Here is a 12,272-nt window from a genome sequence, read left to right as displayed (position 1 = left end):
ATATATATATATACCACAATAAACACCTCATACCTAGCTGCAGAGAAACTGCAAACAGTTTGTGGCCAATAGCAATTTCCTAGTTTAAGAGTATATCACTATTAATGAACTGGAGGGCATTGTACTGTGCTAATGCCCAACTGTGTCTAAGATTAAACCTTCTGATCCTCTGATTAAACCTTCAGATGAAAGAAAATTGCTAAGGATGTTGAGCAACAACTGGAGGATTAAGCATATCATAAAAAAATATCAATGGAAACTGTGGTAAAACAAGTATCTGTGTCCTCAGAGGGGTTATTAGACTTAAAGGAGCAAAAAAAAAAAAAAAAAAAGAAGAAGCATCAAATCTAAAATCAATTCCTTCCAGCTGCACAATCAAAGCATTTTCAGAAGATCATTTCTGGAGTCGGATGAGATGAAGATTGAGCTATTTTCCACAAACATGAAGCAAGTTTGGGGGTAGAGTGGCACAATATATTGAAAAGCTGTCGTCATTGCAATACTGAAATATTGCTGTTGCCATGCAAAAAAACTCTGATATTCAAAAATATATTTTCACACTTTAGTGAGCAAAATCAAAAGCTCAATGAGAGTGTAGATGGATTGTGAAGATGTAACAGAAAGGGAGTAAACAGGACAGTGTTGTTTAATGTTTGTCTCTATCATCCCCTAAAGCCAAAAAAAACAGGTTCAGGACAATCTTTTCTTTTAAACACTTTAACACGTTAAAATCCTTTGAACTTCTTCCCATCGTATCTATTGTGTGTTTATGGCTGCTGTATTGTCAAAGAAAGCTCCACGGCTATCACCAGAAGCCCTGAGAATTGTGTCAGATTCGTCCCCGGCGTAATCGTGTCCATCCCGTGTCTCACACTCCATTAAGATTAAGAGAGATTATGAGTCTGTGAAGGAGGGCCAGACTGTTTGAAAGCTGCAGGTAGATATGCCAACACAATCCTCTTGCCAGAGAGCTCTCTTATCTTGTCTTCTTGAGTGGAGTTTATCAAATAATGAAGGGCTGAAGTGTAATTATGTGAGGTTTTCAACATAACTCTGCGATAGCCAGTCTGAGTGTATCATCCTCCCTGCTGGAATCAAGCCCATCTCAGGGGAAATGCACACAAAGCTGCTCAGATTTTCTCTGATGTCATTCATCTCTGGAAGGGCAAATCCAGAGCCAAGCGAAAAAAGGAGGCATCGCATAAATCTATAAAATCGGTTGCAGCTGATGCAGAAGTGATGCCCACTAAAATCTGGGGGTCTATTCTAAAATGCCAAGCGTAGAGCAGAGGCTGTCAGACGTTTAGGGTTTTGTCAAAAAACGTAAGCTTAATACTCACAGCTTTTCCAAGGAGTTAAGTCCAATGAAGGATCCATTTCTCAGAACTCGGATCTTGTTGTGGCTCAGTATTCTGCGGATTGAGAGAAAAAAAAAACGTTACAGATCATCTATTTTGTCCCATTAGGAATGCAAAACTATCAGTCTATAACATCTATTTCACAGCCCATAGAGATTTAATTACACGTGAAATGAAGAACAAAGTCAAACAATGAAAGCAAGAAAAAAAAAAGTTCACTTGCTGCTGCAGTCACATGAGAGATTAGCTGACCAGAGACATTATCTAAAGATGGCTGCTATTAAAGTTAAGACAGCGTAGGACAGGAGAGATGATGTGATCTCGATAATCATTCAGAATAGTTGTTTTTTTTTAACATCAAAAGAATGTCTTTACAAATTTGACACAGGCCTTGTTAATTACTTCTTTCAGTTGGCGTATATGGCTCCTGTCAAAGGCCAAAGGTCAGGGCATTGCAGCATAGAGGAATCAAGGATATGATCACTTTGTCTGACATGGAAAATGGAACCATCAACAAACCTCTGACTATTTACAAGTCATTGTACATTAATGGCATAGTTCTGGGCTGCACAGTGGCGCAGCTAGTAGAACTGTTGCATTGCTTTCTGCATGGAGTCTGCATGTCTCCTCATGCTCTCTCTGGGTACTTCTGGTTCCTCTCCCAGTCCAAAAACATGAATGTTGGATGAATTGGTCTCTCCAAACTGTACTACAAACACATCAGACCCTGAAACCCAAAACTCATTTTAACTCCATTCTAGTTAACATCAGGATTTATCAGCAGCTTCCCTCATAATAACTATTAGCACATAAAGTGATAACAAAGCATGTTTCTGCATCTTCTAAAGTCAAACTTCAAATGAACACTTTGACAAACAGATTGTACTTACTGCTTGCATGAGTGCATGTGAACATTTTCATCATGAGACACAAGATGGCAAAAGTTTAACAAACTGTTAAAATAAACTATTACTGGAGTTTTAAACACACGGTGGACATATGGCATTTAGAGGTCAGGGTTTTATTTTTCCAATTTATAGGCTGGAAGTTTTCCATTCAAGATTGCAGTGCAAACTGAGATTTTTTTTATTTTTTACTTAGTTTCTTTTGTGTGATAAAATACAACAAATGGAAAAAAGACAAAATCCAGTTGCATTACTTTTTTTAAAAAAAAGGTCTTCACAGTGTTTGTGGTGGTGCATGTGTAGAATTTAGTGGGGTGGAACTTGCTCTGAAACCGCACCATAAATAAGTATTTATAAAATAAATATTACAGCTCACTATGAAACCAGAAAAGTCAGCGCTGGTTCTTTTCAATATTAAAACTTAACCGACATCTGTGACCTCGCCAGTTTAATTTTAAGGCAGCAGACTTCTGCACGCTTGCCTCGACTCTGTCTGGATCCACAGACCTGCCACGGCCTCGCCCTGGCAACCGGCAGCGATCATTAACACACCCTTCAGTTTCACATCGTCTCTGCTCCTACCGCATGGTGCTTAATGGGCTGTTTGTGACATTAAGTGCGTTCTTAATCGAGAGAGGGAAACTGCGTGTGTGTGTGTGTCCCTTTAAAAGTGGGAGCTGACTGTGAACAGTCTGTTGTGAGATTTACAGATTCAGCAGCAGCCGTCAGCCCCCACTGCTATCCCCCCCACCCGTTTCCTGCCACATCAATAAAAACGCTGCCTTTAGCTCCGCGCCTTCCAGCTCAAGTTAATGACCACATTTAATCGTCCAGTCTTGGTAATATGGGGATAAACTGGACTGACTCACCTCTTTACTTTAGTTTTTCACAACCACCCACGACATCAGAACAGTTTGAAAACAAAAACCGGCGCATGAGGCGAAAGCATTTTTGATCCAGTTACCGTGGAAACGTTGATCGATATTGTCAGAAAGTAACATTTTCCATAAGTACGTTGTTTAAAATCAAAAGTCTGACTGACTCCTCCCCACTAATAATTACTGTAAACTTGTTTTACTAAGCTTTCGAGACAAAAATGATTGTAATCTATTTAATACAGTTATTTAATATGTTCCTTATTTAACATATTAACTAACTAGAGTTATGTTTCTAGAAAATGTAAAATAAATAAATGAAAAGAGGTGATGTTTATAAACCCATATAGAGCCTCTGGTTAGAGAAGAACAGCCTTTTCACGGCGCAGCCTGAATTTGAACCCATGACTCCTGAGCCTTAAGGTCTTTCACTCGACTTTGGGCACAGAATCTATTCTATAAATGGATGCAGACTGAAGCTGAAAACTGCAGAAGACCCGGAAGTGGCTGAATAATTCAATACAGATAGCAGAAAGTCACATCTGGGAAAGATACAAGGCGTTTAAACTCAAAGCAGACAGTTCAGATAAAGATAGTTCCTTTTTGGCTGAGCTTATTGTGCTGAACAATGATTATTTGATGGGGGTAGGACACTTGTTGGCTTTGGTTGTGCTAGGATGTCCATATGTGTGTCTGTTCACAGGGACAGCATGTTTCTTTTCCAGTGTTCACACTACAGTCATTGACAGAGGTGCATATTGATGTGACTTGTAATCGAGTCACAATTTGTCATCATAATTCTCAAATTAACACATTAGAGCAATCTAAAATATACATTTCTCCAACAGACCATGAAAATCATGATGCTTGCAAGAGCCAAGAGGAGTTGTAAAACCTGGATCTTTCTGCATGGGCCCCCAAAGCCTGAAGTTCGAAGTGTAGCTATAGCAAAACACATTGTTCTTTCACAAACAATGCAGGCAGCACAACACTGAGAATGAGGGCCAGGCACAACTCTGTAAACAGACAGAAATAGTCAAGCATTCCCATCAGGCTAAACAGGAAACCCAGCCAATTAGCTGTTTATTCGGAAACCGGTTTCGGAGGTCAGGGGTTGTGGAGAGAGCACTTCCTGGCCAGCCATCAGACAGACGGAGCAGTGTCCGGAAGCAGGTGACAGCCGAGGCAGAGCGGAGTGCATCTTTTCATCCCCAGCAGCGTATAAAGAAAGTGTAGCAGCGACTCCATCCCGCAAGTCCACAATAGTGCAGAGCTGGATGGATCACTCCCGAGGTTTTGGCTTACATGGGTTGCTTGTTTCTGCACGCCATGAGACACTGATCAGATGCCAGATTGGCCCAATCTGCCTTCAAGACCTATCAGACATACAACAGCACACGCTGCTAATTTAGTTCAGACTACACCGTGGACGCTATCTTCAAACCGGTTTTACCGTCTCTTATTCACTTAACCCCTTCAGAGCACAAAGGGGTTTTAAGAAACCAGATGAGCTAATTCAATTTATCCAAGCATGCAAAAAAAAAGAAAGAGAGAGAGAGGCCACATGTCAGGCTTCCACTATCTTCTTCAGCCATTTTATTTAATTAATTTATGCAAAGATCAAAAAGCTTAAAAGGTCGTACAAAGAGGGAAAGGTCAAAAGGAAGAACAGCTGCGAAATTGTCTTCTACTTTTTTCTCAATCTGCACCGTGGTTAAGCTTATGGCAAGAAGAAAACTAATTTGATCAATAAATCAATCTGCACAAAAAAGAGATGAAGAGGTTTTTTTTTTTTTAGGTTTCTTGAAATAATAAAATATATGATATTTCTCATATAAAAGACATATTTCACAAAGTACTATCCACTGACTCTCTCAGGTGAAATAAGTTTAAACTGTTATGATGAACCCCAAATGTGAAAGTGTGGCATGACATTGTGCCATATAGTTAACTCTTATTTTGAAATAAAAAGGAAGGACGTACTTTTCTTCATTTGTATTGTTGTGTCAGACTCAAACGGTTAAGACTTCAGTTAAATTAGCACAGAAGAAAAATCAACATATCCAGTCCATTTAGTAGTAAAAAAACAAATAATGACAGACAACCAATCACAATGAGAACACTAAGCCTGGCTAATCGTTAGCTGCTAATGATGCTAAAGTTAGCTGTCGCTTCACAGGCTGATAATTAAAACTAAAAGCACATTTCACTGTTAATTATTGATCACTTCCTGTTCAGAATCAAATATAAGCTGAAGTGAATCTTCACCAGTTTAGAGTGCGATCATTAATTACGTACATATTATTATCCTGTATAGTTATTTAAAACATGCATCTCTTGAAAATCAGGGGCAAATGTCTCAGTGAGATTTACCTTTGTTAAGAAAGGGAAAATAGAAAGTCTGACACTTCAATAAAGAGCTGTGCATTTGGTGGATGTGGAAAAAAACTGGTATTTAGTGATGGTGAAGAAAGAAAAACTTAGAGGGAAACGATATTCTTCTGTCTTCTGCCCTGACAGCAGCCAGAATGCCGTTAATCCAAACACAACAGGATGTCCTGTGAGGTGGTCCTTAACACTGAGAGTCCGGTGTCTGTATGCTTTCACTCTTCATCGTGCTTCTCTGCCAGACGCACTTCAAACTTGCTTGTTTTTTTTTGTTTTTTGTTTTTTGCGGGAAATACTCCAGTGCGGTTTGGCATTTAGCGTGGGATATTGATGAGAAACACTTGAGTAAAAAGCACTGATTTCAAATGGTCTTTGTTGCCCAGTAAATATTTAGCTGGACCCTGACGGAGAGCTCTGCCTGCCCTGATGGTTCCACAGCAAACAAACAGAAAAAAAGGTCAGAGAAAAGACATATGCAAGATTAATTAATGGAGTCCACTCTTTCTTCTTCTTTTCAACATGTGCTGAAACTCCAGCAAAATTGTTTGCGCTCCATCATGATCATGTTAAAGTCACTACTATATGCACCAACTTCTCTCCAATATGGTATTATCGTTTTAACAACTTACCCTTATTGACTAGTTAGTGAGTAGCGTTCTTAAATAAATGACATGGAGGTAGCCGAACACAAACCAAAGACAACCAAAGTCTGAGACAAACATTACTACTAAGTGGCTTTCTTGCAATCATGAGAGTGAAGAAGAGCACTATAACACCAAATCTGAATATTAGGAGGATTTATACTCAGAACCGAGGTTAATAGTGCTCTGAAGATTTTGTATAAATACTCAAGAGGAGTCAAGGGTCAAGTGTTCAGAAAGTTCACACATTTGCAAAAATCTGGAGGTTTATTTTCACTACCAGGCACTATCACAGGTCTTTTTTTTCTTTAAATAGACTGTAAACCTTTATGGGTGTCATCTCATAATCAGGAAGACTACTCATGGTCACCTTCTGAAGAGCCAATCCGCTGACAGAACTACTATGTGGATGATTGAATCGACAGCGTATAAAACAAGTCTACCTTAAGGCCTTTCTCTACTTGTTTTTGTCCCTTGGATTGTGAACAGTTGCAAGTACTTTTGGACACTTGAAGATTAGTGAAGGTTGTGCTTTTGTTTTTGACTGGCTGTACAGCTGGAGAGAAGAACTACATTTCATGGAAGTTAATATCCCTTCAACTCATCTGAATTACCTCGTCTGCATAACTCAGATCAGCAGAGGCCTCGTAACGATCAATTCATTCGATTCAGGTGTGCTAGAGCGGGGATGCATCTGAAAGTTGAGGGACGGTCAACTGAAGTTGGCCTCCCCTTTGGTCTCTGGCATTGTGTCTCTTTGGTAGCTGTGAGTGTTTGATTTTGACATCATTGCTGAGGGAAGCTTGCAAAGAGGAAAACATTGTTTTTGTCAAGTGTCAACACATAGATAATTCTAAATATTTATTTGCTTTTTTGCGCTTCCATTTCTTTTGCGGAGAAAATAAAATTATGCAGGACTGCTCCAACAATCGACCTCTCGGCCACTTTAAACACCGATCTAACCCTTTGAGAATAAAAGACTCAAGCAGCACAGGTTTAGTGTGACAGAGGGAAAAGGGAGCCCGTTGGGCTGGTGTGTAAACATCAATTTAACTCTGAAATGGTCCCTTACCCTCAAGGGCCTCACGCAAAGGGAAAGACAAGAGATCCTTAAAAGAGTTGGTAACATGGCAAAACTCCAGTCCTGGTTTGGAGACCAATGGGAGCCACATAATGAGAGTGATTTCAAATAAGGGTCTCAGAGAGTGATTACTGAGTTAAGCTGGGCTTAATTGGCACACTGATTTGATAATACACATGCTGGCTTGTGCCATGGCAGTGCTTAAGTTAATGTAAAATATAATAGAAAAAAAAACCGAGCCCTGAGGGGACAAATTCTGCTGAAAGCAATTTGATTTGGCCCTTTAACACTAACCACTCTGCATTGTTTGTGTTACAACAAAAACAATGTACAGTCAGTTTTTGTCCAATTTTCCTCTTTGGGGTTTTCCATGTGAGCAGCGAGGCAGGACTGAGTGGATACGTCACTATTTAAGAATATAAACACATGACTCAAAGAGATGAGGAGAGACAACCAGTCAGAATGTTCATTGAAACAAAAGCGAATGTAGTGTTTGTCATCTGTTGACCGTCAGCTTAATGGACTTGCTGCTCAGACGTTTCAAGTCAGTTTTAATTAAGATCAACGAACTGAAACCGGGGGAAACGACATGGCAACATATCATCATGTACATTAGAAATGATTCATGTTGCAGCAAAAAGCGGTATCTCTGTTGGTGGCTTACAAATTTACATTAGATAGGAATTTATAATTATTTTATTATGAAAAACACAATGTTTGCATTAGATTTTATCAAAGCTCTAAATATACAGATGTCATATTAAAACTTTTCATGGTAATTTTTGTTAAAGCATGCCTAGATATTTTATTCTGTCATATAATAAAATAAATTAATGAAATAAAATGAATTAGATTGCATTATTGTATTGCCATTAATATGGTATTTTCATTATGCCACTGGAATAAAATACTCTTTAGTAATAAAACCCACACTCCAACTGGCAACTGAATATTATAATCATGGATAATTGATGTGCAAAGGTACATTTCTTTTCATGCAAAATGCAAAACACATTGAAAATAGGAAGTAAAATTAAACCTATACTAACAATAATTCTTTTTTTTACTTATAAAAGTCCAGTTCCCTGTTTCACCAGAGTCCCTGTTAGTTCAAACCCGGTCGATAGAAGTTGCTTTGCTGCAAATTTCCTGTCAAGCTTTTATGTTGTCGTCAAATGAAAACAACCGTCTCATTTTCAAGTTTGTAAACTTGAAAATGTAAATGGGATGAAATTGCTGGATTCGACTGTTTTCTTGGTCTGAAGCTGTCTGCGTCCTGATTTATGGGGGTTCATTTTTATTTCTGTAGTATTTTCGTCTTTGGCAGCTTCTGCATATCATCTGAAATGGGGGGGAAAAGAAATAATGTTGCTTCATTTAGACAAAAGATAATATGTTCTGAATAAAATGTTTCATTTTGTCTCTGATGACTGAGGTTTTGGCTCAACTCGGTGTGGCTTTTGCGTCCTCGTATAGTTTCGGGAAAGTAAATTGAGATTTTACAAAAATGACTGTCTGCAGACTTTGGAGGAAAGACTGTGAGAAAAAAACAAAACAATTTATGACGGCGGGTCACTTACAGCCAGCCCAGTATAAAAATAATCTGCTGCAGATGTGGAATATTACCTTATTTTGTTTGGGTGAACTATTGTGGAGTGGCTACTGCTTTGGTTACGTATAATGTTTTTTTCTTTTTTTTTTCTTTTCATTAAATTATAAATTATAAAAACTGTTTTATGGACTAAATTTCACTCATGTGAAATGAACTTGTAAAATCTATGGCGCCTTGTGAAAAGAGGTTTGCATTTGTGTTCAATCCCTCTCAGTAAGTGCATTGTGGAACCAATTTTCTATTAACGTTTGCCTCTACCAGCTCGGCGTTTCTCAACAATTATCTCAGACATTCATAACAAAAAATGCTGATAATCAATTACCATAAAAAAAAACTTCACAGTTTTATCACAGTTTATCAAACAACGTCTTGGTCAAATCCTTTGACGTTTGTGATGCTGCAGTTACTACTGTTTGCAACCCTCCATACAAAACATGCAGTCTTGTCTTTCATTGTTGCTGGTGGACACATTTGAAGGGGGGAGGCGCACAGACGAGAGATATGGAAGTGCATGAGCTGAGAAACCTCTCAGGCTGGGAGGTGGTTGTGTCATCTTTGCTACAATGAGTACTTTACAAGAGGCCTCCAGACTGTGGAGGGCCATTCAGGGCATTGGTGCATCCAGAAAGCTTAACCCTTTCGTTGTTAGAAAGACAGAGCTCTACCTATAAGCCTGTGGTCCTGGGAGCCCTTTGCACCCTGAGCCTTTCCTCGAAGAGTCATGACACCGAGCGCAGCAGAGAGACTAAATGCCCTCGAGCACAACAGGCACTTTAGCAGCAAACGCATGTCAAGATGTGAATGTGCCCATTGTGCCTGACCCACCAGAGGGCTTGTAGCAGCGACAAGGGAACACTGCCAAGCTGAAAGTCCCATTTACCGCCTGTCATGAAAAGGAGCATCCATGTAATTGCACGCCAAATATTTTTTATGAAATCATTCTGCGTAGTCAAAGTGATTCAGTTATTAAACGAGGTTACGGCATGCATGAAGGAGGAAAATATTAAATGTGTTTAAGACAAAAATCTTGATGTCCTTGGCTATATGAACTTCTCTTGACTCGCCGTCTTTTAGTACTCAAGCCTCATGAACCCTTTCACATTCTGTCACAGAATGAAAAGAGCCAAACGTTGATTGAATTTGATTAGCATTTTTGCTAAGCAAATCCATACAAAGCGCCATAAAAATTGTCAAAAAGAAAATTGAGACAGTTTTCATTTTTATTAATGAATAATGTGTTACTGTTTATATTCAGCCACCATTACTCTTATACTCTCAGCAGTAAAACCTGCTGCATTCAGAAGAGACGACCTCAGTGTGACTCCAGGTGTTCTTGTGAAGGACCCAAAGGTCTATATGTTTGAGACCTTAGAGGAGAAACTGCATCAGAACACCAAACAAAACAGCAGACAGGACCGAGGTAAAGCTGTGGAGATGGTAAAAGCAGTGATAGGTTATAACCAGATGGAGTGAGTTTTGAACATCTCACTACGAATTGTTCAAGCCCTTGGTAACTCTGGAGGAGCTGCAGAGAGCCATAGCTCAGGCGGAACAACCTGGACAACTATTAGTGTTACGAGACACAGCTAAAGCTTGTCCGAGTTTATCTGACCCCCTTTCAGGACAAACATGCAGGAGGTAACAAATGACTGGACACTGGGCTGGAGGTTCATATTCCAGCAGGACAATGACACTAAACAAACACCCAGAACAGAACAGAACAGTGGGCATTAATGGCACAACTAAAGTCCAGACTTAAATTAATTTTGGAATCAGTGGCAAGACTTGAAAGCTGTTTGCGTAATCTGCAGCTGGATGTTCCTGCAAGGTCAGGGATGCTGAATCCAAATGCATGTCGAGTTTTTTTCAGAACTTTATTTTTCAAAGATTTGAATACTACGCAAAATATTCCTCCCACTTTACAGTTGTGCACTGCTTTGTGTGATCCTATCCAAAACTATACAGTGAAGTGTATGGCTACAGAAACACAAAAATGTGCAAAAAGGTTCAGTGGGTCCAAATGGTTTTGCGAGGCGCTGCAGTTCCCTGTCCTGATGCTCAGCATAGTGAGCGTGCCTCTGCATCAGATACGTCCAACCACTTATTACAGAGTGCGCTGCATTGTGCTTGGGTTAGCAGGCCGGGCCAGGGAGTTTGGCGTTGCGGTTTCAGGGTGTGTGTGCGGATTTAAGATGCACAAGTGTGTGACCTATCAGTTATTTTTATGGAAAGTGTGCGCTTAACTCTGTGTGTATGCGTGAGTGGCCCAAAAAGCTGCCAGTCTAAAATTAAAATCCGGGTTTTCAAAATGTCTCTAATTAGAGAGGGGAGGACTGAGGTCTATTTTGAGAGCTGTGGCAGTGCACGCCCTTCCCACATGTGTGTGTGCAGAGGCAAACTAACACACATCCACATTTCCCCCGCTCCGCAGTACGTCTTATTAGACGATCCATCAAGTTCTGCAAACAGAATGTGTCCATGGAATGTGTTTCTATACACAATTTATTACAACAGTACAACCAGTGGCCTTTAAAGACATAAACAAGTAGCTGCCACACAATATTAACAAAAGCTGAATCACAGCTGCTTTACTGTAAAGCTTCAAGAAGTTATTGCAAAATTTAAAGTCTTAAATTCATCACATACGGGCCCATACTGGAAGGTTTACGGCTGCAGAGCAGGAACACAAAGGCCAGTTTAATCACTGTCTAAAGTGTTTTTACAATTTTAATGAGGCAATTTAGTGCATTTAGCTGTTTGAGAGAAAGAAAGAGAGAGAGGAAGGAATGTGGTGTATGCCTGGCTAACATTGTCTCATTGTTCTGTCTCATAACAAGGCTCTGTTTTCTGCTCCTGAGCAAAGATGGCTGGGAAATATGGCTGCTAATTTCTTTAATTGTTTTTTGAAAGCTTGTCTAAACACATTTCTGATCATCGTTACTTTCCTAAAATGTATCTAATGTGAAACAAAAAGCTTTGCTATAGCCGTTTTTTTCCCTAAATTACAATGACCCCGTTTGCTACCCGGCAACGAGTTTCAACATCCAGCGCGTACCGCAAACTATTAAACAACCAAGATAGATGTTACAAGAATATGGTAGACCAGCATGCTTTCCAGTGACTGATGTGATTACGTATCGAGGAATATGGGATTACATTATATCTACAAACAGTGGGTTATTGCATCCGCAGAGATTTTAATAAATGGCCAATGTTTTATTTCGCCACTGGCTCAGCCCCTCTGATTGGTGCAATAAACCAAAACAGATAAAAGTGAATGTGGCAATGGACTTTAACATTTTGCAATCTCTTGCCATCTTCATGAAAATCACAACTAAGGACACACATTTAAATGCAACACATTATTTATTGCATATCTTGCAGAACTCATTAATGACATTACCTTAAAAAT

General features: G+C 39.5%; 1 protein-coding gene across 1 annotated transcript in view; it reads right to left on the bottom strand.

Annotated features, from left to right (window-relative positions):
* The window catches only part of adgra2 (adhesion G protein-coupled receptor A2), a 49,327-nt gene that overhangs the window by 27,049 nt on the left and 10,006 nt on the right, over positions 1–12,272 (bottom strand). Inside the window, exon 2 of the mRNA XM_008419047.3 lies at positions 1,341–1,412. Coding sequence (XP_008417269.2) covers positions 1,341–1,412 — 72 coding nt within the window. The remainder of the gene's footprint in view (positions 1–1,340; positions 1,413–12,272) is intronic.

The sequence above is a fragment of the Poecilia reticulata genome, chromosome 9 (genome assembly GCF_904066995.2).
Source record: "Poecilia reticulata chromosome 9, P_reticulata-male-v2, whole genome shotgun sequence".
NCBI classification, from domain to species: domain Eukaryota; kingdom Metazoa; phylum Chordata; class Actinopteri; order Cyprinodontiformes; family Poeciliidae; genus Poecilia; species Poecilia reticulata.
This window is presented reverse-complemented; position numbering and strand designations above follow the sequence as displayed.